This window comes from Hermetia illucens, chromosome 3, assembly GCF_905115235.1.
Source record: "Hermetia illucens chromosome 3, iHerIll2.2.curated.20191125, whole genome shotgun sequence".
In the NCBI taxonomy this organism is placed as follows: Eukaryota; Metazoa; Arthropoda; class Insecta; order Diptera; family Stratiomyidae; genus Hermetia; species Hermetia illucens.
Window position 1 is genome coordinate 16393014 of NC_051851.1, and position 27791 is coordinate 16420804.

Below are 27791 nucleotides of genomic sequence, written 5' to 3' on the forward strand. Positions count from 1 at the left end.
AGTATTGCTACTTTTGAATCGCAATCCTTCAAAACATTCCGAATGTTCTTAAGAAAGCTTCAGTCTAGTGTGTTTAGCTTGTAATATGTGAGCTCATCAAAAGGAGTCTTCTTTTATATTGAGTGTAGCCGCCTATGTTAGCCATCAGTCTGCTGCGGGCAGTAACTGCTTGGTCGGCTTTTTTGTTGCGGTGTATATCTGTTCTGAATAAGTCGGTCTAGAGTTGAAGCTAACATGTAAATACGAGGCGGATATCGTCGGGGCTATCTATTTTCAGATCTTCATCGTTGGCGATCCAAAGGCCCTAAAAGCTAACATCAATACTTGGTCGAATCCTGACGAGACCTGTATGTAAGTTCAATGGCCATTGGTAGTGTTGTAGATTAATTCGTTACTCTTTAGATAACTTTCTTCATCTTCATGGAAAACTGAGGCACTTTGGACCTGTTTTATAGGTTTCAGACGTCCAGTGTCGCAAAGAGTGCTAGATGTAGGGAATGGTGGTTGAATTTGGGAAGTGCCTCAATCCCCAAAATCCTCGTTTATTGCTTGAAAATGTACTTTTATCAGCCGCTCAGCAGCTGTCATGCTGTATCCATAATGCAAATTGGTCGGCACGGCTCAGCACTTTCGGAATTTGGTGATGACTTCGAGCATTTGCCTTTTCTGAAGACTACACCTTATTTAGCACGATTTATGGGCGGGCGGGTCATTGTCATGTTGGTTCGTTCTCCTCAAGTAAAATCTCGTGGATTTTTGCTGACGAACGGGGCAGAGGTGAGGCAGCGTCTGATAAGTTGCCACTGTTTTGGACGAAACTGCAAGTCATATTTTGTGTAGAGGTTTATCCCAGGTGTATCTTCTCCTTCTATCACGTTGTCGTTGGGACAATACGTCGAGATAAGAATCAACTCAGTTCGTGCGGTGACATAGATCGCTACTTGGTTATATCGAGAGACTTTTCACAATGTCAATATTTCACGAACGTATAATAGTACAGGATAGGCCATTTAATGTGGGCCCATTTGTTTCTGAAAAAAAATATTTTTTTTTTGCTGTTCTTTTAATATCAGTTATTTTAGTTCATTGGCATTTGTTCCAGTTATTTTTTGAAAATGATAACTTTCAAATGTTTGCCTTTGGCCTTGATGGCCAAATGTGCTCTTTTTTTTATCGTTTTCCATCGTTTTGGTAAATATTTCGGCCGATATGCCGGTTATTTCACGTCGAATGTTGTTTCTGAGTTGAGCAAGAGTCTTTGGATTGTTGATGTATACCTTGGATTTGAAATAGTCCCACAGAAAAATGTCTGGCGGCGTCAAATCTGGTGATCTCGGTGGCCATAGAAAACCACCATTTTTGGATATCAACCTTCCGGGGAACAATGGGTTCAAAAAATAGATTGTAGGGCGTGAAGTGTGGCAAGTTGTTCCATCCTGCTGAAACCAGAAGCCTTCCATGTCATTTTTTTCGGTGATTGGCATGACAAAATCACGAATCATGGCCCGATAACACTCGCCATTGATGGTAACGGAGACTCCTTCGTCATTTTCGAAAAAGAACGATCCGATGACCTTTTCCGCACAAACACCGCACCACACAATCACATTTTTAGATCGAAGAGAGGCTGTTCTTCAATTAATTAAGGATTTTCGACAGTTTTGTTAATTTATGCCTTCATTTAACTGAAAATGAACCTCGTCTGACATGCCTGGTTCATTGCGAACAATTTCGACGGCCCATCTGGAATAATCAAGGTGTTTCGGATAATCAGCTGGGTTTAATTTTTGTGCCAATTGAATTTTGTACGGAAACAATTTTAAATCGATACGAATTATGCGCCTGAGTGAGGTTCTTGGAATGCCAAACTCCTGGGAACGGCGATAACTCGATGTTCTCGGAGTCAAACGCTTCAAACCCGGTATGTTATTTGTCAATCTGACATTCCTGTCGAAAGTTACAGGATTGCCAGATGGGCCCGACATTAAATATGCGCTCACAATTTTTGGTTATTGTTAAGTGGTCCTTGTTGTCTTACGTTTTTATAGTATATATATATATTCAATTATATTTCTTTTTATATTTTTAGGGAGCCCTTAAGGATGTTCCAAACCTCATTTGTACACCACATGCAGCCTTCTATAGCGAAGCATCTGCAACTGAATTGCGTGAAATGGCAGCAACCGAAATACGACGAGCAATTGTCGGTAATATTCCGGAAGTTCTACGAAATTGTGTTAATAAGGAGTATTTCATGCGATCGGCTGCAGCAGCTGCTGCCGCGGCTGCTTACACAGAAGGTAAACAGTTGTTGATTTCAAAGTCGGAAAAATAAAGTCGTAACTATCACAATACCACTTACCATCATCACTACCACAACCACAAACCTTTTTTTATCACCTATCATTATATAAAAAAAATTTTATCCTTTTTATCCTTCCCCCCCTCTCCTCATCCCGTAAATACGAGTAAAAAATACAACAAATGCATTACTTTTTTTTTGATGATCTTGATGTATATGTAACGATTTTCTGCTACATCTTATTCACATTTCGTTCTGTTATTATTTTTTTTAAACGTTTTATTTTTCGTATCTGATTATGGATATTATTTTCTCGCTCATTGAACAAATCATTTCTCGGTAATGTCCTTTTTGTTTACATCCACATTTTTTTATTGCCTTTTTTTTGTAATTTAATTACTTAATTTTAATTGTATCTGAGAAAACCGTATCATTCAAGAGAAATTGCTAGTGATCTTTTGGTTTAATATCAACATTTAGAATTTATCATTTTTCTGGCCGCGTAAATATCGTGACACTCTCATGCTTGGATAGAAAAGAAAAGCGTTAATCACGTACGCACGTTGTATATTTTTGTTTCTTTATTGACTACATAAAATTATACAAATATGGAGAGATATCTTATTTTTAATTGTAGAATTTAAAGACAAGTACGTGGTTAAGTGAGTTTGAGGCGCGGTCAACTATCTATTCAGCTCATAATTGAAATGAAGAGAAAGGGAGAGAAATAGTAGAAGGTGGACGTGAAATGGATTAAAAAAAGATAAAAACGATTTTATTTTTTTGTACATTAAAAGAATTCTCTACAAATCGATCGTTTCTTTGTTTTTAAGGAGAAGAATTAGAAAGTTGAGACTTTTTAATTCGATTAAATGATAGATAAACGAAGTATATTAATAAAGATGATTTTGTCATAAAAATTATGTGTATAAGGTGAAAGTAAACACAGATTTTGACTCTAGATTTTGTACTTGTTAGTCCGTCGGTGTATTTGATTTTCGTTTAGATTCAGTTCTTTCGGTATAATTCGAATGTATATTTTTGTTGATCTAGAAAAACGTAATTAGACACTGTACAGAATTGGACAAGTAGTTTTGATTGTCATCGTAGCTTTTTGTGTATTGGCTTTAAAAAGTACAGTTTTGACTTGAATTCCCAGTGAGTCGTGATATTTTTTTCGTAGTTTGGTTTGTTTTATGTAAATATTGTAGTTTTTTTTTTATTATTTTTAATTTCTGAAGGAAGAAAATTGCTTGGTAGCGTGATATCTCATCTTCATTGTTTTTCGTCTGTACAGTTGGTGCATTTTTAAACCGCTTACAAGCTTCAAAATAATTTTTATGACAAGCACTGTCACATTCTACACTTCCCTTTAACAACATTTATTTGGCTTTCTTTGTTGTTGTTTTTCTTTTAATCAGAAATTATGTATAACTTTTATGGCCGTACTCATGCGCTGCTAATACTTTCCTAATTGAAAAATATTTAACTAAAAAAAGAAATTAAAACACACAATATCCAAAATTTACTCGCTTTTACACAGTTTGCTCTTTACTGTTAGTTGAAAATTGAAATAAAAAAAAAACAAAAAAGGATAAAATGAAAATGATCTCATCATCCGCGTTTATTTTCGCCTTAGAATACATAAAAATGAAATCTAAGTAAGACATTACAAATAATGGGAAAAGCAATTATTGTTAGAAGAGAGAAGGTCAACTGAAACACAATCAAAGAGAGATATAATTGAAATTAAAGTTAATTTCAAGTAAGAAAATGCAACAAACATTCACATTTTGTTTTTAATAAAAGCAAAAAAACACAAATCTTCCAATGGCTGCTAAAGAAGTGAATCTGTTCAGTTTATAAGAATGCAATTCGATTTAAATATAAACAAATATTTTTTCCAGAAAATAATAGTAATTTGAAAGCGAAAAATGATTTTTTTGTTAATTTTTTTTTTTTTAATTATGTATTTTATAAATATAACTTGTAAAAATCAGAATAATGCAAAAAAAGGAAAACATAAAATAAAAATAATTTTTTAAAATGACAAATAACGTTTTGTTATTTTTTCTGTTATTGTTTTTGAAATAATTATCTTTTTTTTTGTCTCTTTGTTCTCAGCAAAGTGCGACAAATTTTATTTCTCATAATTAATTATATCATTTTATATTCTACGTGCGAATAACATTTCAATAATTTACGGTAAAAGGGATGATGGAATCAGTTAGAATTATGTTAATTAAAATCAATATAAAAAAAAAAGTACAATGTGTAGGAGAGTATTTTGGATTTCTATGTGTTTTATTAACTGTTATTGGATAATGTGCATATAATATGCTTGCTAAATTTTCATTTTGGGTTGTGCATATTTTTTTTGGTTTGCCTCGATGGTACTTATTTGACGATACATTTAAGGCAAGTGTTTACATTGTGTGTAGTATGTGTCTGTAACAGAGTTATTTTGTTGTTTTACGTTAAAAGAGAATCTGTGTTGGGTAACAATAGCTTTCATGTAATAGTTCATAGTGTTTAATATCTGTTGTATATTATTCATTCTGTAGTTGGCTTTAGCTACCAAACTGACAGTGCCTTTCATCTTTAGACTACTAAGTGCATATCAAATCAACAGGGAACCATTACTCATTGTAATTAATTTATTTTTTTTTGGATGGATACGATTTCATGGCTTTTTGACTAATTTTACAAGGAGTAAATGATCAACACAATAGTCCTCATATATGTAAATGCCATTGGGCCGAACTTTGGCTTAAAAATACTGATTTTTCTCAGCCAGATTCGTAGGAGGTTGTATGACCGATGAGTTTGGATGAATAGAAGAAAGTATTAAAATCACGAGCGGTTTGGTTGTTAGAATCATGTTAGTCCAGGATTCTTCTCACTATAATTGTAATCTTTTTCTTCAGCCTTTGTCCCTTTCACAAGCGGGATCGGCTCGTCGTGATCGATTTCGCCATTTAGCTGTATCGAATACCTGATCTGGATGCAATTTTGAGGCTTTTAAATGCCCATCCAGCGTATCAAGCCACCGTTGTGTGTGAATTGCGTGATCATACCATCGAAGACGCCTCTTTCGCAATTTTTCCACGGTGCAGCTCCATATCGATCGCGGATACCCTCGTTTCGGATGTGATCAAAACATGTCACCCCACTAGTCCAACGCAACATCTTCGTCTCCATTAACGCAAGACCCCCTTTATTGCCTCTTATAGTCGGCCAGCACTCAGAACCACAGAGAGCGACAGGACGGCGGACGGCATTCCGGTAAATTTTAGATTTGAGACGTTCGTTAATACGTCGATCACAAAGAACACCAGTTGTGGAATGCCACTTCATCCAGGTCACATTAATGCGTGAAGCAATTTCATTAAGCAGTCCTCCATTGGCTGATAGCATTGACCCGAGATATTTAATTCGCTCAGTTCTGGGCAGGTTGTTGAAGTTGACAGCACTGAGCAATTTAAATATATCGAGTCAATGCTATCAGCCAGTGGAGAACTGCGTAATGCTCCTTATACAGGGGAACACAAAACTTTTTATACCTAAAGCGTCAAGATTCCGGTTTTCCGACTTGTTTAAACTTCAATTAAAACGCAACGTTTATGTATTTTTTATTACTTTTTTTTTTATTTTGAAGAGAATTTAATGCCATTAATTGTGGAAGGATGTTTAATATGGCTGCCTTGCCAGCACCGGCAGGACCGAATAAGGGAAACCCAATTTTCCAGTGCAATGCTGACCACATTGCCTCCTACAGTGTACTGTAGTGTACCAATATGGATTGTTGCGCCAACGATTATTATAATTTTCCATGACTGTCGAGTAAAAATTAAGCTCTACTTCGCCAATTGAACGTTCAATATTGTTGCGAAGCTCAACAAGTGTTGCTGGTTTGTTGGAGTAGATCATGGATTTAACATATCCCCAAAGAAAGAAGTTTGGCGATGTTAAACCCGGCGAACGTGGCGGCCAATTGATGGGGCCGTTTTTTTAATGTTTTGTGTGAAACAAAACCTTATTAAAATCGGTTTACTGTCTGTCTGTCTGTCACCAAAATTGGTGAAAATGTGGGAACTGTGAACCCCCACGCATTCAGTGAGTTACATTATTCTGCGTCGAATTTAAGGGTAGGTGTACATTTTTTTACCAAATATAGTCATGTGGGGTATAATAAAAAGTCTTGGTTAATACTTTTCGAGGCCGTTCTTAGTTTTGAAATTTTTTGGAAAGATGGGGAGTGCGGGGGGTCGAAATTGATCATTTCTTTCACGACCCCATTCTCAGAAACTACTCAACCCGAAAAACTTGACAAAAATCAAGAAGCTGCCACTATACGGTGTCTAAGTTCCGAAATATCTTTCATCATCTATTCAAATGTCCACTCAAATGATTTTGTAATAAAGACGTGTCACGCCATTAGTCCAACACAACATCATCGGCTCCATTACCGCAAGACGCCGTTCATTGTCTTTTATAGTTGGCCAGCACTCAGAACCATAGAAAGCCACAGGATGGACGACATTGCGGTAAATTTCAAATTTGAGATATTCGTTGATACGTCGATCACAACGAACATCAGTTTTGGAACAGCACTTCATCCAGGTGGTGTGGTTTCAATGTAACGTAAGATCTTCGTATTTTTTATTTCTGCTGGTGATTCTGTTTGCTGAATCTCGTAAAGCCGTTCCGTTTTGATTAAAAAATAAATTACATTGACTTACCACACTTCTACAAGCGAATTTTCCACGTTATGTACGCTCCCTAGAAGTCAGAAATATCCTTCAGAGCTTGCATGCATGTCGTTTCACCATGAAATGCAGATTTTATTTGCTCCAAAAAGATGTTCACTCCGAAAATATGCTAAAAGAAAGTTTGTTCAAGTAATATTTCATTGTTACCTACATATTTTCTCCGTCTTTTGGCCAATTTGAGGATATCACGCCTGTAAAAATTCGCCGTAAACCATTTACCGAATCATATTTTCACATCTTTTGAAGAACCAAAGCGCTATTCAACGAGTGCGTGACCCATCTTTGCAATCAAGTGTTAATCGGAAGGAGTCAAACCTGGCTAGTAAGCGGCATATAGTAGAAATTTCTAGGTGAGTGCTTCCAAGGTGTCACAAACTGGTCTTGCAATATGTAATGCAGCATTGCTATGAAAGAAAATGACCTTGTGTTGCCTCTTTTTCTATTTTGGTCGTATTTCAAGCAGCAAACGGTTCAAATCATCCAATTGTTGTTGCTAGCGACTAGTATTAAACGTTACCCCGAGCTTTAACTGATCACAATAGATCAACCCCTTCCGGTCTCACCTTGACTTTTTCCGTTTCCGTTTCACAGGTGCTTTTCGTCTCTCCATTTCTCTTATTTAACTTATGTGGTACCCACCTGCGACCTTCTGAATCTTTCGTAAACGTACTTATTGACTTACGGTCAATTGCTCTGTAGGTTGTTCTTGTGTTGATGAATCATCTTCGCCCAATAATGCCAGCAATTTCACATCTTCGCACTTTTTTCCGTAGCCCTTGTCGATATCACCTCGTCGAAACCATTCACATGTGTCTTGCGGTGGATCACGCTTTTGAAGCATTTCAAGGTAATTGATACCACTCAGCAGAAGTTATTTACAAATGAAAACAACAAATAAGTAATGGCTGCGAATGCTGTTTATTTGGTGGTAAATATGGCATATTAAATACATGTTCGTTTTATTTTCTGGGTATCCTTCCCATAACCATTTTGGTCTACGCACCAGAGATGAGCAAGCACCAACCCATGCACATTCAGAAAAAAATACCCTTGATCTCAATCACAGTCAAGGTCGAGATCTGCTTCCTAAAATGGGCGTTCGTTTAGTCGCGCCCCGGGGTATTCAGCGGCCCCGACAATTTGCTGCTACCATCAGGATCCTCATTTTAGGCGCTGACTTCCTGTGTCACTATGGTCTGTTGGTGAACCAGCAAAATAAAGTCCTAATAGATCCTGCAGCGCAAACGACACTCTTTCTATTATTTCCGAAGACATTGCCGACCTTCGTATTCGCGAACTCGTCTGAAAGTATCGAAACATCACTATAGAAATTAGTTTGTCCCAACCGGTTAAGCACGATGTGCAGCACCAAATCAACACTACCGGCTCCCCTATCAACAACAATTTCTTCGATTCCTAAGGTGTTCCCGATTACACAAGCAATTAAACGCCTGTCCGTCTTCAACAAATGTCGCACACGTTTCTGTCGTAGCGGAAGGTCGCGGCTCAAGACTCACTGGTGGCAGAGGGATTTGTTGTCATGACGGGATGTCGGATAGAAGAGTACCTGATCACCTGGCCACATTGTCTCCTACATTGTACTAGTGTACCGTTGCGGTTTTGAATGAAGTGCTCCAACTGGGCTTTGATCCAATTGGATTGTTGCGCCAACGATTATTACTAACACTTATTTTTGGATGTATTCACGTCTCAGTCAAAGTCAACAGCCTAATGCCAAAATAGGGCGCTTTCAAAGTCAAGCCATCCACTCCCAATTCTTGCTGAAAATACACACCTTGTATGTTCAGTCTTCCTATTTTTCTACAGGATAAACTTCGCAACATGTGGTATGGAGGCTCTGTCAATTGTACTTATGGGAAACTTGTTTCCATTTTTTGTAAGCAGTTTTTAAGGTTCCATTTCCCTCTTCGTGTGAGATCAGATGCCCACAGTATTTTGACCGTATTCTGGAGTGATTTTTTAAGATGATTAACTGATCGTGCAACGCTCTCGGGGCTGCTTCAATATCGATACGATGCGTCTGTCCTTCAATCACCCAGGGTGTTGCTTTTCAAATTGAAAGACCGGCATATATTTCCTCAATGGAAAGCCTATTTTTCTTTTTAATCTGAGAAATAGATCCCTCCTATAGAGTTCTATTTTGTTGTTAATCCATCGATGTAGAAGCCCTCATTATACTCCACGGCACTATCTTCTGGTTCATTACAGTTTACTCTGCCTTTGAAGATAACTTTGTATCTTCTATCAGACAAATGTATGTAAGAGGAGAGTTGATTTACTAGCTCTGACTCTGTTCAATGTTTCTTCTTCTTCTTCGGCACCACAATCTCTTGGTCTCCCGAAGTCTCCGCCTCCATTCTTATTGATTGGTCGACCACGTCCTTCAGTTTCGAAAGCCAAGCAACGTGTAAATGGCGTTGTTAATTAACTCCTCTCACTTGTTTCCTGAAATTCCAAGCGGTAGTCAGCCATCTGCCTCGTCTTTGTGTCTAAGAATTTCCCTATCGACCATTCGTTCTTCGTGCTTTGCCCACTGGTGTTTCCGAATCTCAATTCGTCCGTGGGGCTTGTTGCCGGAAGACATTGATTGTCAGTTTGGCACATTATTTCTTCGCCCATGTCTCCCTGTCCTAGCGATATTGGTCGAATCTCTTGTTAATTTTGTTTTACTGTGCAAATTTTCCTTTTTAATATTGGCAGGCTGTAATATGTTTTGTTATTAAGCATGGTTCGCTTTGACAGTGCGAAGGTTGTGAAGAGAGAACGTCGTTAATCTCGTTGCTCTGGGCTCGAATTCTGGTTGTCATGAATGTTTGTGTTCGGCTTTGTGCTTGTCTTGCTCACTGGACACAGCACTAAGTGTGATGATAATGGAATTGAAGTACAATAGTGTCAAGATTGTTGACATTTTTTCCTTGAAGTAGCTTAAATACTGCAGTTTACTAAGCAACGGTCCCTTTCAAGAGCGCACTGATGAAGGGAACGGTTGATTCCCGAAATACAGTATTTCTGTTCTGATAGAAAATTTTAGCAAATAAAATCCATCCACAGGATAGCCAATAAATACGTTATTCTAGAAATATCTGGTACAGAACAATGGAGGAAGACTGCAGACGTCTTGGGAAGTTTTGAAGGAAGCTGAATAACTTTTCGACCAACTGACGGCTATGATGTGTAGTTATAATCCTCATAGAACATAGATGAAACAATGATAACCATATACCTCGTGGTCCTGGAAAGAAAATCAGTTTTTCGCTCAAATTTCCTTAAAGAGTGTGTTTTATCCTTGCAAAAGCTGATAGTTCCATTGGCTGGTTTTCTGACAAATTTTCGACTGCTTTTTTTCAATCTTCACTTATCCAAAGAAGATTGTATATAGGAGGAGCAACCCCAGCGCCAAAGGGGCACGGAGTGCCGTTGTGTATCTTTGGGGTAGGGACAAGGTAGTTATCTGGCTAATAACCCATGTGGTTAATGTATTGGTGTGACCGTGTAGCGCCTAGAAAATTTTCTTGTGTGGGTTTCGCAATTCCATGTGGCAAGCCATAAACAGCTGTGCAACACAACATGCCCGCAGTCATGTGCTCGCAACCACTTGGGCGCACATCAGTGCACTGCATCACATACACGTTTTCTTGGTTATCAGGTTCACTTAGACTTTCAGAGCGTTGAACATTATCGATGTTCCTACGACCGCGCCTGTTAATTTTCCTGGAGTAGAGCTCCAGTAGGAATTATTAATTCATCCCTTTACTCGAAATCACTAATGACACATTACTAAAACTACTGCAACTTCCAAATAAAACGTCAAATTGCTATGGAATTTTGGGATCTAGGTGTGACATCGGATACTTTTCTAGAATATTGTCATTTCGCAATGATTACTAGGATAGGAAAGCATTGATCTGGCGTAGTAACCGAAGCGATATTTAGTCCATTTCAAGCAAATTTATACCTACGAAACCCCATCTTTTCAAGACGAACTCTTAAGGCAGTTACTGGGGAAAAATTCTTCTGAGTAAAAACCATCAAAAGCATTCACAATTTTAGGCGTGAAAAATGCCTATGCTATTTGTAACAATTTAGATAAGTTTTCCTGAAGACTGGTTTCCGCTCCGGATCCTCCAGCAACAATTTACAGATCATTTTGGAACAGTTCACGGAGTTTAGATTTTCAGTTCACATGCTTAATTTCGAGAAAGCTTTCAATAACGTGAACAGGGAGTGTATCTAGTGTGCTATACGCAGGAGGGCTTGCCGGAGAAACGAACAGCTATTATCAGAGTGACATATGATGGCGCAAATTGTCAGGTGCTGCACCGGGCTAAAGTCTCAGAGGAACTTGAGGTCCAAAGCGGAGTTGGCCAGGGTTGCATTTTGTCACTGATATTATTCCATGCTGTTATTGGTGACGTTCTTCATGCATGTTCTCAGTGTGATGAGCGATTGCACTGTCTCTATCTGCATTAATGGGCTGATCATTGAGGGCGTCGATCAATTTGTATGTTTATGAAGCGTGCCCGACACGCATTAACAGCGCAAAGTCCGCTTTCGCTGTCTTGTCTAAAATCTGGATGGATCTAAATGGAGTTTTCTCAACATCATGGTTAAGTTCAGATTATTCTGCGCTAGTGTTCTCTCTGTGTTACTACATGGGGGTAGGACATGAAAAGTGACCACCACTATCAGTCGAAAGCTTCAAACCATCGTGAACACGTGTCTCCGATGTACCATGGAAGTACACGAGCCTGATACTAAACTCGGTTTGTATGTGATGGGATCGGAAGACGAAAGTGGGAGTGGACAGGTTACACATTAAGATGCGATAATTGCGTAGCTGCTCCCAAGATGATAAACGAGTAGGTCCCCCAAGAGCACTTGAAGTAGGACAGTAGAGGAGAAGTGTGTTCATCTCGGTTAGTCATGAGAGGAACTGAAACAAGGGTCAGCCCATTCAAAGATTCTTAGCAAAAATTTTTATTAATATTTTACAAATGTGTTCTCTCTAGAAGAATAATTAGAATTGGGCGGATTTGAAAATACGTATAAAGGTCAGCTCTCGCATAGAAGGAATACTTCAGTTAATGCTTCTTCATGATAGTTGCAAATATACCTTCTACAAATTGCCTCTTATTTGTCTGTTGAATAGTTTCAAAGGCAACGGGGGAATTTTTCACAATATTTTGATGTCGATTAGTTATATTTTTCTTAGACTTGTTGATTAGTTTATCTAATGAGTCCCGTTAAAAATAGATGACAAAAATTATCAACGTCTGATATAGGGAGGTGTCATCCAATCTTCAATAGAGCTCTGGAGTTTGTAGATGCCCTTGGTAACTATCAGATGTTCGAATTATGGGTTTTTTAATGAAGTTTGCTTCCCTGGAAACATAATTGGATTGAGTATGTCAATCACGTGAAGTGCAAAAAGGACAAAAGATGGAAATAAATCCCCATTATTGTGGATTATTTTTAGGTTTCCGAATTAGAAGAAACAAAAGTAAGTAAACTGAGTAATTTATATTTTTGGGCTGTCTTGCTGTGTATTAGGATTATAATTGGTGTGCTAGTCTATGTATTGATGTTAGACACGTTTCCTTACTACTAACTCATTTCCCACGTATAATTCCTTTTGTTTCCGAAAATTGTCCCGTTAAATGTCATTCCTTTTATCCAAACTCATCAATAACCAATCTACAAATCCAATCATACATATATTATGTACTTTAAAATATGACAGGAATAAATGGAGGATATTATTCAGGCGCGCTTCAACAGGCACACAGCACAACTCCGCACGAAGTACCGCACAGTGCTGGAGCCCATGCTCCACCGACAGTACCTCCCTCTCAGGCAGTTTCGGCGCCACCTGTGTCAGCTGTACCCCAGCCTAATCAAGTTGGTTTACAACTTGGACTTGTGAGTAAATCGGTAGGTAAAAATGAATTTTTATAGAATATTTTATCTAGAATTTTAAGGATATGACCTAGGAATGTTGGGCAAGCATTTATTTTGTCAGGAGCGAAGATTTATTAGAATTAAAATGATATTTTGTATCTATTATGTAAGGTTACAGGTGTGAATATTTGGAGGTAATTGTTGCTTTGCGGCGTTTAGTTAAAAAAAGATTTTATAGTCCGCACAATGGATATTCGCCGTTTAATTCAATTCAGTTGAAAAAAAAAAATAATCAAATGCAAGTTTCATTCAATATTTATTTGAAATCTTAGAACAATTACAAAGGCTTGTATTCCATTACATAAGTTTGGAGTATCTTGCTAACAATAGAGTATATCTTTTTGTCTAATCTGGTAAATTTGTTTAAACATAGCGTTAAATGTTCAGAACCACAATAAATAATCAATCCCTACATTGAGAAGGACGTTGCGATTAAATATTTCTTTTAATTCAAAAATATTAATTTACAAGTCATGAATTAAATTTAAAAGATCTCATGTCCCAAAATAAAATAAAAATGAAAAATAAAGCCCAAGATTCAAATCACACATAAGAACTTGAAAAGACGGACCGAGGTCCAAGAAAGAAAAAACTAAATGGAATGTTCGAAAATATAGCAATGAATGAATCTGTTGCCAATGACATGAATGAAATTAAATGCACTACATGGAAATGTGATAGTGATAGCAAAAAAGATAAAAACTTGCATGTTTTCTCGAAATATCAGCGAAGAAAAAGCTCATTTCAACCATACACTCTCAAAATAACAAGAAGAATTATATTTCGTTTCCCAAAATGAATCACACTTCAAACACTGCAATAAACAAAAAAAAAAGATCTGTAAAAAAACCTGCAAAAAAATGTTAGATACGTGCGAAAAGATACATGATTCAGGCCTTTTTATTTCCCATGAATTCGTGGCTAATTATAATGCGTAAGCAACATTGTGATTGCTTGATTGATTGCCAACATTGGGAAATAAAAGCAATAACAGTTCAAGACTATCAAATTTTATAATTATTCAGATGGAGGACGTTTGTTAACAGTTTTTGGCACTTTGCAATTTGGAATCGCATGCATGTAATACATTGCCTGATAAATCTTATTATATTTCAAATCTAACATCGCTTGAAAGATGGGTGCAGAGTTCAGTTAAAAAGATGTCATTATATGAATCAGCGATTTTTTGGGCTAGTGTTTTTCACTTTCTTTGTAAAAGATAAAAATTGATCCATCATCATTTGATGATTAGAATAAATTAACCCCTTAATTTGTGCATAAACAGTTCTGAAAAATGTCCTGGTTTATTATATACAGGGGCTAAATGTATTCCTATCGAATCGGAACCAAAAAATATGTACTTGGAAAATTACAAATTTTGAAGATAGTTTACTTCCTTTTTTATTTCATTTCTAAAGAAGGAGAAGATATAAAGTTTACTTCATATGATGTTCTGTAAAAGTTCGCAGGATTTTCTCTGGGCATTTATTCGTCAGATTTGTTTAAATTGTACTGGAACTTCTTGAGAACGCTCCATTGTCCTGAATTCTTCTTTTTCTTGAGTTTTGTCCCGTTCACAAGCGGGGTCGGCTCGTCTTGATCGGTTCCGCCATTTGGCTCTATCGAATGCCTGATCTGGGTGCAGTCTCGGGGCTTTTAAATGCCCATCCAGCGTATTAAGCCACCGTTGTTTCGGCCTGCCTTTTGGTCGTTTATCATCGACTTCGATGTTCAGACCAATCTTGGCAAGTGAATTCTCGTTAGCACGCATTGCGTGACCATAGCATCGAAGACGCCTCTCTCGCAATTTTTCCACGATCGATGCAACTCCATAACCATCGCGGATATCCTCATTTCGGATGTGAGCAACACGTTTCACTCCACATCTTGGTCTCCATTACCGCAAGACGCCGTTCATTATTTTTTATAGTCGGCCAACACTCAGAACCACAGAGCGACAGTAAATTTTAGATTTGAGACGTTCGTTAATACATCGATCACAAAGAACACCAGTCGTAGAATGCCACTTCATCTAGGTTGCGTTAATTCGTGAGGCAATTTCATAACACGGTTCTCCATTGGCTGATAGCTTTGACCCGAGGTATTTAAATCGCTCAGTTCTGGGCAGATCACTGGCGCTGACATTGATTGTGCTTATTTCGTGAGGATCGGTCGTCAAAAAAGTAACCGGATTGGACGGTCATTTGAACATTCTGCTGGACTACCTTTCTTTTTCCATATTGGAACGGTGATACCGTCTTGCCAGTCAGATGGTATTCTTCCTTCCTGAATAACCCCATTAAAGAATTCACTGAGTCACAGTGTTCTTCGCTTTCCAGAGCTCAGATGCGATGTCGTCAGTTCTTGTGGCTTTCCCCGATTTCATTCGTTTTATTGTCGCCTCGACTTCAGTTGCTGACAGATGCAATGTCGGCAATGATTGTGGAAGCGGAGGATGAACAAATTCTTCCGTTGAAATCTGCTCGAAGTATTCTCGCTATCTATCCGCTGCGGCTCGACGGTTGGTAAGCAAAGTACCGTTCTTGTCACTAACGCAACAGAAGTGTTGTATATCTTGTGTACGTTCGTTACGGCCTTTATTAAATCGATACAGATCTCCCTCGCTATCCCGAGTGTCCAGTTTATCGTAAAGTTTTTTGTAATGGTTTATTCATGAGGACAAGGGCATAGGTGTCCGCAAAACAATTATACGTTCGTCACTCTCATTGCGCACTCCGAACCCCTTTCCCCCATGGCACCTGTTACCGTCTGCCTTTTCACCGACATGTTCGTTAAGGCCGCCGGTAATGATGATATAGCCGTCAGCAGGCATTTGACAAGTCTTTTCATCGAAAACTTGCCAGAAGACATTTTTCTCAGCATCGGGTCGACCTGTCTGTGGTGCGTACGCGATGAAGAAGTGAATAGTGCGATCAGCTAATATAATGGTGATTTTCAGCAGCCGATCATCAAATCGTTCGACTTCTTTAATGGCATCACGGAAACCCTCTGAGATGGCAATGCCAACACCATATTGAGTGTGTGGGCTACTAAAATAGAGAAGTTTATAGCCATTTTTACCAGACAATCGGGGTTCTTGCAGAGCGCAGATATCAATGTGCCTTTTCCGTAGGGCTCTTGTGAGTTCCTCGGTCTTTCCAATTCGGGTACCAACATTTAGCGTGCAGACACGTATTTGTTTTGTTCGGACTAACTTGCTTATGCCCTGATGCCGCCCATGCGTTAAGAACTCTTGCCCATTTCACGACAGGACCGGGGCCCGTCCTGCCGCGTCGATTGAGGTGGACGCCCTAGCATTTCTCCGAGGCTTGTGATTCAATCCGATCATCATGTGTGTAACGACATTGTATGCATGTACTTGGGCGGTCTGTCGCGGGACCTATCACCAAGAGAGATCAGGTAGGATTTAGCATAGTGGAATAACTCCAACTATACTCTATTTATCACTTTGCCTGATTTCAGCATTTTATTTTTGTTTTACTGAGGATAGTACAAAGTACGTTGCCTCAAACCTTCTTCCTTTACTTGGGTTTGGGACCAGCATACTGTAGCATGGCGGAGTTCCGTTGTCCTGGATTAATAATAATAATTGTTGGCGCAGCAATCCATATTGGATCAGGGCCTTGAAGTGTGTTAGAGCACTTCATTCAAGACCGTAACGGGACACTACAGTACAGTAGGGCAATGTGGCCAGCTTTGTGCTCGCCCGAGATTATTACCCTGATTTGACTCAGGTACTCATTCACAGCTGAGTCGACTGGTATCCGACTTCAAGTCACGATACAAATGCCACTGCCACCAGCGAGATTTGAACCGCGGCCTTCCGTATGACAACCTGGTGCTCTAACCACTGAGCTATTCCTGGATTGTTCTGCCTAAAGGACCGTGAAGAGAAAATCTGGGCCCGGGATGAAAATTATGCGGAAAAACGGGTGCCAGGGTGAAAATTATATGGGTCTGTGGTAAAAATAATTCGCCCCATTTATCGTTTCTCCAGGTGCCAAAAAGAATGTTGGATAACTCCAGTTGTAGACCACCAAACAGTCACCATTACCTTCTTGGGATGGAGGCTCGGTTTCGGCATATGGTACGGTGGCTCATCAGCATCTAGCCATTGTGCTGATTGGCGACGATTGTCGTATAATATCCACTTTCATCAAATGTCACTATTCTGTGCAAAAAGGGATCGCTTCTGTTGCGGGAGAGTAAAGAACTGCAAATTTCCATTCGAGGTGCTCCGTAAGGCATGCGGAACCCATTTGTCGAACTTTTTCAGGGGAAACTGTCGAATAGTGTGCGCCTAGTTTCTCTGCAATATCTCTCACAGACTGACGTCTGCCGGATTCGATTAGCAAACGCAGCTCTTTGTTGTCAAGCGATGGTCCTGGATGTCCACGTGGTTCATTTTGAAGATTTACGTCGCCTGACCGGAATTTTTTGAACCATCGTCGTGTGGTTCGTTCGCTTACCATATCAGCTCCAAATGCGCTGTTAATGTTTCTGGTCGCCTCCGCTGCTTTATGACCGAGTTTGAACTCATTTTTATTCACTGTTATCACAACGATGGTCAAAACTCAAATGACTCCTTGATTAAATGTAGAAGTATTTATACTTCCTTATCCGACACCAACAACGCCAACTGGTGGTGGTGTGGTACAGCAAAATCGCAATTAACTTCATTTGATTGTCAAATCGGCCATTTCATATCCAACAACCTCGGCACCTTTGGAGTGCTATGATCCCCTAGATGGAAACTTAGAAGCTTATGACCAGTGACAGGCTCGGATAATTGAGGTAGTGAGGTAGTGATATAGAGTGTGAAATCCATCCGTTTCAAGGCTCCTTTTATGGCTTCGTAACAATCGTTTTTCGTGTAGGGTTGTCAGCCCGACCCAACCCTCAATCTGGAGGACCGGTTGGTACAAGTTTTTCCGTTTTCAGGCGCGGGAAGTTCGTTATCATCCTTTTCCGTCTGCAGTTTTTCATTAAGAATAAGCTGCCCGTGATGACTACGTGGGGATTGAGATAGGGTTTTGTAGTTTTCCCAGGTTTTTTGCTCCGTCGTGGATATATTCCACTCTAGGACCTATACTACCCTTTGATCGCCAAAAAAGACACGGCAGACTGTGTTTCAGATGGAGCGAGGATCGTAGTATAGGACGCAAGACAGCTTTATGGGTATCGAATTATCATAGGCGTTCTTAAAGTCGATGAAAAGATGGCGCAACTGATGTCCATATTCCAATAGTTTTTCAGCCGTTTGCCACGGAGAGAAAATCTAATCTGTTGTTGATTTCCCTGGAGTGAAGCCTCTTTGGTATGGACCAATGATGTTCTGGGCGGATGGGGCTATCGGACCTAGAAAGATAGTGGAGAATATCTAGAATATCTAATAGATGTTACTCAGCAACGGGATACCTCTATAATTGCTGCACTGCGTGATATCATCTCCCTTTTTATGTATGGGACAGATAATGCATCGTTGCCAGTCGTCAGGCATTGATTCGCTGTCCCGCACCTTGAGCATACGTTGATGAACCGCCCGGTGTAATTGGTCGCCTCCATATTTAAGAAATTCGGCTGTAGTTCCATCGGCTCCTGGCGACCTGTTATTTTTAAGCCGATGAATTGCATGGACAGTTTCTTCTATACTTGGTTGTCGCAATATTTGTCCGTCGTCTTCTGTTGGCGGGACCTCCAACTCGCCGATATTTTGGTTCTTCGCCTCACAATACTCTTCATTATGATATCTGCTTTAAAGTTAATAATAGTATATTTTCGTATTTCGAAAATTTAGTGCGAACCATCCTTAAGTTCATCCTAGAGGATAGTAGGAGGATAGGATAGGATTTGATTGGAAGCATCATACTGGAAAGTTTGATGGAAATCATACTGTTATTAACAAAGTTATAATATGCCCTATCTACCTACCTACCCCCTATAGTAGGCCAAAGTTCCATTCGAGTCGAATTGAATATCGGGTATATTTAACATATTTACACTACGAGCCAGATATAGGCAGAACCATCGTGCAGCCAAATGTTTTTACATAGAGAATCAACTACACCTTTCTTACCTGAAGCGCCGAGCTTTGGTGTTCGATTTCAAAAACATTAGTGAGAAAAATGGTTTTTTTCAGATAGGCGAGGAATTATTCATGTGTTCCTATAAATGAGACTAGTAAATGTGAGATTTCTTTTCAGACTTTTGAGTAGACGGAAAATTGTGCTTTAGTTTTCATGGAATTGAAATTTTGTCTTGTAACAGAATTGAAGTTTATGGGCAATACGAAAATTAAAAAATTATGGAAAAGGGGTGACCAGGTCTAGATGACAGCGATTTTTAAGGTTTTGTGTAATACAAAACCTTAGTATTGGACTTTCGGTTTTCCACTTATTTCTCTATAGGGAGGGTAAAACTAAGGTCTAAGCTCATTTCAAGAAGACATTTTTTGAAACGATGGGCGGCAAAAGGGGCTAGGAAAGTGTATTTTTTTTTATTAAAGTCCAGCTCGAATTTAGATCGCCATGATTGTCAGTGCCTTCGAGTTCAATTTTGGACAGTTTTGCTGGAGATTCGTTCTTTTTTTCTTGGGTACCTGTAGATGTAAACTTAGTTTATCTGCTTTTACGTTTTTAACATTGATCACGGCGGAGCTTGTAGAATGCTTTTTAATCCAGAAATGAAGTTTTTAGCTTCCTCGATCGATGGTTTCTTTCAATTGTCTTATGCGATTCCTATTAAAATTTCGAAAGTATCTGAAATTGATTTTTGATGGCTTTATGAACGTTATTCTTTTAGCTGATGATCTCTGTCAGGTGTATAATAAGTGTTCCTAGTTTGGATTTTTTTTAGTTCAAACTGAGATGCCTGTTTTCTGGAGTATTGTCATTTTTGGATCGGGTTGTTTTGATTTTCCGTAGAAGTCTATGAGATAGCGGGCTTCGTTGAAAAGGGTTTTCTGTTAACTCTGCTAGGCGGATTACCACAAAGAAGTGGGACTAGGATTCAGTGGCAGAGCTGTAGACGTTTTTCAAAGGTTATATGCTTTATTTTGGAAATTTCAGGGTGTCAAGCAAGAATAAACATACTGACTAAATCAGCGCAGATAGAAATGCGTGCGTCATGAACTCCATCATCCATCATGCGCTGTTGTGCACCGTTTTGATGCCACGAGTTTCTAAGACCATGAATGTTGTGGGATGAACAAGGGAAGCAGAGTCCAATTGGCTCAGATCTTCAGAGCCCCTTCCACCCACCAGCTGGAGGATGTCGCCACTAGATAGAAAGCCTTAGTAAATGTGATTTCGCCCGGTATACACTGGCGAATCCTGCACTCTGTGTATCCTTCGATACCGACTCCACTGATCATCTTTGATTCGCCGGTAAAGAATAAAAAGTCTGGGAAAATAACTTCGCTTCTGTGAAATCATAAAAATATAAAATAGCCCTTTACATTGGAGATAACGGTAAGACGAACGATCGCCGAAGCTGACAGCCTGAGAACGACGCGACAATGTTTTTATTTTGCGGAAAAACTCATCGAAAAGGAGCCTGACATTCGCGGAAGATATTGCGACATTCATTTCATAGGCGCTCACATTTTAGAACCTTCCCAGAATATTGTGAGAAGCTATCGTACTATCGTACAGTTCACCACGGAAAACAATTAAGAAGGCATCTTGCTTTTGCGAAAGAACTTGCCATGAAAATCTGGGAGCTATGGTATTAACTTCCTGACTGCATTATAGATCCATAAAGGTCGCATCCCCTCAAAAAATCTTCGAGGACATGATCGCATGAATATTGGAACGAGTTTTTCCCTCGAGATGATTCAAAACCTTTCCAATTCGATACCTCGTTGTCTTAGAGTAGTAGTTGCTCCATGCATAAAAAATAATTGAAATCATATTAATTTAGTTGATTTTCAGGAGATACTGCTTTTTGCAGGCTTACAATAATAATATTTTCATTTTTCGCTTCCGACAAACCGGGTTGGGGGGTACTTCCCCATACATCAAAAGAAGGGAGGTAAACTCAATTTAAAATGTTGTGTAATTAATTTTGTGGGGTATCAGTTAAATAGTCTCAATTAGTGCCAACAATAGTCGGAAAGGAGTAGTGAGTTTGCGAGAAAATTTGGCGGTTGGCGATGCCCTGTTTGAACGGAGAGGCGGCCCAGATTCAAAAAATCCAAGAATTTTCATGTAATGGTGTCGGGGAGGCGAGACATCGCGGAAAATGTGTGACTAGGCGACCTGTTGTCGTTGCAAATCTCGTTCCTCGTAATAGCAACTTGAGTCTGGGGAACAAGAAAAAGTCAGTCAGAATACGGTGCTTGGCTAATGACATTAGCCGCTATCTGCGTTAGTAATCATCTCTTTAGCCACATCAACTCGACGTTCTTTTTGGTACGAGACGAGAAGCGATACGTTTCATACCCAAAACATCTACTACAATGTATTCAGCCGATCCATATGGGATGCTCTCGGGTTGATACACCACGATTTTCCAAACACAATTTGCTTCGCGGAAACGATATTTTCTTCGGTAATTGATGTTGTGGGCGCCCAAGACGTTCATCATCATTCAGCCTTTCACGACCGTTTTTGAATCTTTTATACCATTCATATGCCTGTGTTTCGAAGGCCACTTGCAACATTTTAAGCGATTCAGAACATGGAATTAAATCATTGATGACATCTTTTACAAACATAGAAAGAAAACCTTAATAATCTCGCCAAACATCTAATAATTCCTGAAAACTAGCTCCTGATGTCAATGGCGATCTCTTGTTCTTCTTGTAAATTGGCCTGTGAGGTTTGTATATTCGGGTGTCAATATTCAGGCTGTTTTTCTTGGTCCTGAGGGATAACTCGCGGGGAACACAAAAATTCTCAACATATCCCGGGGATTGGATTTTTCTTTCTATGATGGTACGGAACTCCTGATAGTTCAGGAATAGCTAATTTATCCTCCTGTAATGTCACTAATAATTTGTCGTTTTCAATCCGTCGATCTGTCTTTTCCAACCTGAAAACGTCGGATCTGTTACTGATACAGACGTTCTATTATAACGTTGCTGTAAATTTCACAATTTCAATTTCGACAAGCATTCCTCGCTGAGTTTTAGAGATCGAACTTTTGCAGTAAATAATAACTTAAGTGGGTGTTATCTAATTTCACGTTGAAGACGTCGCAGTTCATTCAAGATTGAGGCTGGGGATCAAATGCCCTTACCTTGGCGGTCCTTTTTAATAGGGCTTTTCTCACCTTAGAGCTGACGGGGCTAACAGGTAGTAAAGAATTGCCTTTAAAGGGCTGAAAAATGGAGTATTCCATGAAATCATACATAGGTTTTGCTGTGTGGATGCCTTAAAAACCATAAAACTTGTTTGAACCAGTTATGGTGTTGAATCTCAGTCCCGCTTTTTTAAGGTTCTGCGTAAAATAAAACCTTATTAAAATCGATTCACTGTCTGTCTGTTTGTCACACGGACTTTTCTCCAAAACGGCTAAACCGATCCGAACGAAATTTGGTGGATAGATGGGAACTATGAAATTTCACGCATACGGCGAGTGACATAAATTTAGGTGGAGTTTAAAGGAGGCTCCCCATACATGGAAAGGGAGGATTTAAGAAAAACTTTCACCAAATATAGTCGTGTAGGGTATCAAATGAAAGGTTTCGATTAGTAACTGACATTAGTTTCGGCGTGAATTGCAAAGTATACGAGTAAGGAGTCAAAATGTACGTTACTTAAAGTGAGACATGACTCATTTTCGGAAACTACCCAACCTAAAAATCCGAAAAAAAATCAGGATGGTGCGCTTAGCGGAAATCTCAAATATGTCCCATTCCGATATCTGCTCAAATAAACTTGCTAATAGTATACTACCAACTTTTAAAAATTTACTGAAAACCCCCCTTAAAATCAGCTTAGGACTTCCAAATTTTGTATCAGCCTAGAGGACAATATTTCGTATATACGTGAATGGAAATCTGGCCATTAATGCCAAAGTTATAGCAGTTCAAACTTAGCAAAATCGCACGAATTAACTGCTTCCAAAGCCAGGAGGTTCTTGTTGGCGCGAATTACGTGACCATACCGTCGAAAATGCCTCACTCGCAGTTTTCTCACGATCGGTTCAACTCCATATCGATCGCGGATATCCTCATTTCGGATGTGACGCCGTTCATTGTCTTTTATAGTCAGTCAGCACTCCGAGCCATAGAGAGCGACAGGACGGACGACATTGCGGTAAATTTTAGATTTGAGACGTTCGCTGACACGTCGATCACAAAACACCAGTTGTGGAATGCCACTTCATCCAGGTTAATGCGTGAAGCAATTTCATAATGCAGTTCTCCATTGGCTGATAGCGTTGATTCGAGATATTTAAATCGCTCAGTTCTGGGCAGGTTACTGCCATTTACAGAACTTAGCCATTTAATCTCGAGTTAATGCTATCAGCCAATGAAGAACTGTGTTATGCTCCTCACATTGAGAAACACGAAACCTTTTATACCTAAAGCATCGTCCAAATATACGAAATAAAAGTAAAGATTTCGTAGCACAGAATGAACGAATCTTTGACACATTTGCGCCGCATTGCGCAGTTGAAGTCATCCTCGTGAACTCGAAGAGTCCAAAAGGTGTGGATATTGCCGTTTTCAGAATATTTTCGAGAGCTACAAGGATTTGATGATATGTCTAGATTCAGTCCAAGGTAGAGAAAATACGGAAGTCTGCGTTAGCTTGCATAAAATCGAGGCTGAGGTTGGGAATTGTCTGGGCATTTAGGCGTCTTTAATCGCTCTAGTCTCTAGTTCCCGTTGGGCTTAGGGACTAAGTGAAATGGCGAAGACCAAGAGTTATGTGAAGGTCTACAGACCAACGTGCTTATAAAGTTTTTCGAACTCTTTCTGCACAACTGAGATCTGCGATTGTAATGGACGCATCTTAGAAAAGATTGGGGATCCAGTAGTGTTGATATGGAGCTGAATATTATGTTTAACTGGCTTACAGTTACTAGGCTTGGTATGCTGAAAAAGGGGGGCCGGCAATGTCTCCAAAGATGATGGAAGGAGTGCTGGATGTGTAGATTGAGATTCTTCTTGATGATCTAAGGGAGATTGTGGGGTTGATGAAGGTTTTGTTGTGCAGAGCAATCCTTAGTAGCCTGTATCTCTTAGGCGGTGTCGGTTCAAGGGGTCATAAATTGTTAAGCGACGTGGTCTTGTGTTCCTGATAGTTTTTGCCAGACCCTCCGAAAAGTTTATCTTATTTTGTGAAAAAATGTAGGGACTGGTACTGATCTTTAGCAATACAGATTCTTGCTCAACTAAAGATGACAATTCTAAATTTCGTAACTAAGTTCGTTCGTTCGTTTCACGACTAATCATTTTCTTTTTTTTTTCAGCCGCTAAGTGCACCAGACCCTAACAATCATCACTCCGTGAAGCCAGAACCATCGGAGGTACAATAGTTTAAAACTGTAATGTCTGATATTACTAATACTTGAGAATTGTAGAAATAAACTATAAGATTTAAAAACTAAATAAAGTAATAATAAAAATAATGATAAGTAAAGATCAAGAAACAAAAGAGAAAACAGGAAAAAATAATGACGACTACAAATAGCAGGAAATTAAACGGCAAAAATTGAATGAAAGAAAACTTCATTATTTCACTAAAAATGCAAAGAAAGAAATTATAAAAAAAAGCAAACACATAAAACCTCTAAAAAAGATAATTAAATGTATGAAATTTTAATAAGCAGGACTTTTCTCGTATTAGTTTACGTCACATTGAATCGCCGAGTAAAAAACAAACAAAACAAAAGAAACAAGTAGAGAAAAACTTATTAATTTATGTAAGCGTATATCGATAATATCGACAAGAGAGAAATGAGAATTAACTACGTCTTCAGTTGTAAATCATTACCCTCCACCTATATTTCTTCAATTTCTTCTGCTATACTATAGTAAACAATAGATAACAGTAAGACTATAAAACAATAATAAACGACGATAAAACTGTGTAGCTTCATATAAAATATTTTATTAGCGATTCTTTAACTACCTTCCGCCCCCAGGGAGAGACCAATAACACACATTCTCCTCGTTTTCCTTGCCCTTCCCCCAAAGCATAATGAATGATGATGATAATGATATAAAATGCGAATTCGAGTAAATGTAAGTGTTGTAGATACATTACAAAATATTTACTAATAAGATTTTGATTTGAATTTTAAATGAATGGAAACCATGAGGAAATTAGAGAATAATTGCATTGAAAGCTGAAACAATTTGAATCGACAATGAGAAAACAATTGAGAACGTTGGATTGTAAGGAATCCATTTAACACTATCTAATCGTGGTGATAATTCAGTAGTGTCAGTGTACAAGCAAACGAATACTAGGAGAAAGCGAACATGGAGGAATGTAGATTGTGTAAAAATGAACTCATAAAGTGCACCGGCCCGGACATAACTCTAAGCAACATTAATGTGTAACGCAAACATTTTACTAAACACGTCATCCTTGTCCCATTTGCTTCTTCCCTTGATTTGTTCTTAGGCGAAATTTGGATACTAATCTTCCAATCTAATTTTAATTCCACAATCGAATGCTGTGCAAAAGTAACAAATGCTTAAGATGACGCTTTCGTTTTCCAATCATTCTCCGAAATATTTCAGTTGCCAATAATCGCATAAAACAAAACGAATCATTAACCCATTGTCGTATCTGTTTGTTGCGTTCAAACTTTCATTTTCATCTAGATAAATATTGACCAATTTAATTTGTTGCAGATCTTTCCCTTTTTGTACTAACAACTGAAGCGAAGATCTATCTGAAAATAATTCAAATCCGACATGAACGTTCACACACAAAAATTTCCCTTTCATTTATATTCGTAGCTTAATTTTTAAGTTTAAGATGTTAGCATGTAGTTATTGTAATTTTATTTCTTACAACAAATTCCTCGTTTCTATTTTTGTTCATTTTGTTTTATTTCTCTTTTTCGTTTTGGGTCAAAGGTTCTTTTTCTATATACGACTAAGCGCTAATCAACTTACTTTATTATGATAATGTTTCAGTTTTAATTGAAGCGTGCGATGTGAAGCAAAGAGAGAAGAAATAGATACTTGCATTATACATAGAGAAAAAGTGAGAAACAAAAAAAAAACAAAAAGAAAAAATTGAAAATGAAAATAAAGAAAGAAACAAAAAAAAACAAGAATTCAGCATACGATAAAGAGTAAAAGTAATAAAATAATGATAATGTGTAGTAATGGTATCTAATGATAAAAGTAAAGTTTTAAAGATAAAAAAGATGAAAAACTATTTGAGAGAAGTAAATTGCATTAAGATGAAAATAAAAAAGTGAACTTTTTACAATACTTTAAGCATCATGTTTAATTTTAATGTTGTAATTTACAAACACCCACAATATATTGTTAAAAATCAAAAAATAGGCATGTTTTCATTTTATTGGCAGTCGCCCAAGGCCTACTTGGACCTCATTCATGTGTTCAATCAACAATCAGCTCCCATCTTTTGAAAATATGAGCTGTATATGTCAACGATTTCGCTAATAGTCGATCTTCTTCTTCGCGCACTATAGTCCATTTCGGGCCTCGGCTTCCTCAAATATTTGTCTCCAATTCTCTTCAGACAGTGATCGTCCTTCATTTCCTTTTACCTAATACCATTTCACCGCCGGCGTCGATGGCATTTTCAATCCTTTCCTCGGTTTTTCGACAGGTTTCCTTCCATCGATTTTCCCTGTGAATACCCTTTTGGACATTTCCATGTCGTCTATATGTTGTAGATGGCGGGAGAGCTCCCCGTTGCCCTTCTTGCTAAGGAGCGTCAAGTCAAAGGAGGTTGTTGCTCGTGAAGAATGGCAACACATTCTAGACGACTGGCAGCTCTCTTGGCAAAGTGAGACTGCGCGGCTCATCGGCAACTTAGGTGCGTGGCTGAATCGGAAGCATGGTGAGACTATTTCCTTACCCAATTTTTAAGTGGGCGTGGAGGTTTTCATTCTTACCTGCACAAGATTGGAAAGGCGCGATCTCCGGATTGTGTGTTTTGCAATGGAGCCAGCGTGTGGAATTCTTACCCACTAAAACCACCCCCGTCTCCCCCCAATGCCCCTGGAACCACCGTACGGTATTACATCACGGGGCGAAGTCAGCTCATTTTAGCTTGGTGCCCTTTCGTTTCTACGCGGCGTACGTAACCGCGCTTTTCTAGTCTGCTCTGCCTTTAGCAGTTTGCTTTGGATAGATACGACCATGGAGTTGATCGCATCCCAGTCTTCCTGACATGCTAACATTCTTCACACCAGATTCTCTGGTACGAGCACCTCTCCTAAAGTCTCCTCTAGGTTCTTCCTTTCCTCCACAAACCTTGGACAGTGGAAGAATACATGATCTGGGTCCTCTGGGACCCCACCGCAGTTTGGACAGTCGAGTGAGGTATCTAGTGTAAACCTGAACAGGTACTGGCGATATCCTTTATGCCCCGTGAGAAACTGAGTAAGATTATAATTAATCTCACCGGATGAGCCTGTGTGTCCACCGAGCCTTCCCAATGCTCTTGCCATCTGTTTAGAGATCTCTCCCTTTCGACGTTCTTCGTCTGCGATAAAGGAGAGATAGACTTCGCATTATATATATATTCGTCATCTCATCTGCCAAGATG

At 38.9% G+C, this 27791-nt stretch overlaps 1 protein-coding gene across 4 annotated transcripts in view; it reads left to right on the forward strand.

Moving 5' to 3' along the window:
* LOC119653075 (C-terminal-binding protein) overlaps positions 1 to 26488 on the forward strand; it is a 202822-nt gene extending 176334 nt beyond the window's left edge. For 2 of the 4 annotated variants that reach the window (XM_038057559.1, XM_038057560.1), the window contains 4 exons: positions 2090 to 2300; positions 12836 to 13026; positions 24499 to 24555; positions 25892 to 26488. In XM_038057559.1, coding sequence (XP_037913487.1) covers positions 2090 to 2300; positions 12836 to 13026; positions 24499 to 24555; positions 25892 to 25912 — 480 coding nt within the window. In that variant the 3' untranslated portion in view covers positions 25913 to 26488. Of the gene's footprint in view, positions 1 to 2089; positions 2301 to 2939; positions 3903 to 12835; positions 13027 to 24498; positions 24556 to 25891 lie in introns of those variants that run through there. The other 2 variants (XM_038057561.1, XM_038057562.1) reach the window with 2 other exon arrangements.
* The last annotated feature ends 1303 nt before the right edge of the window (positions 26489 to 27791 follow it).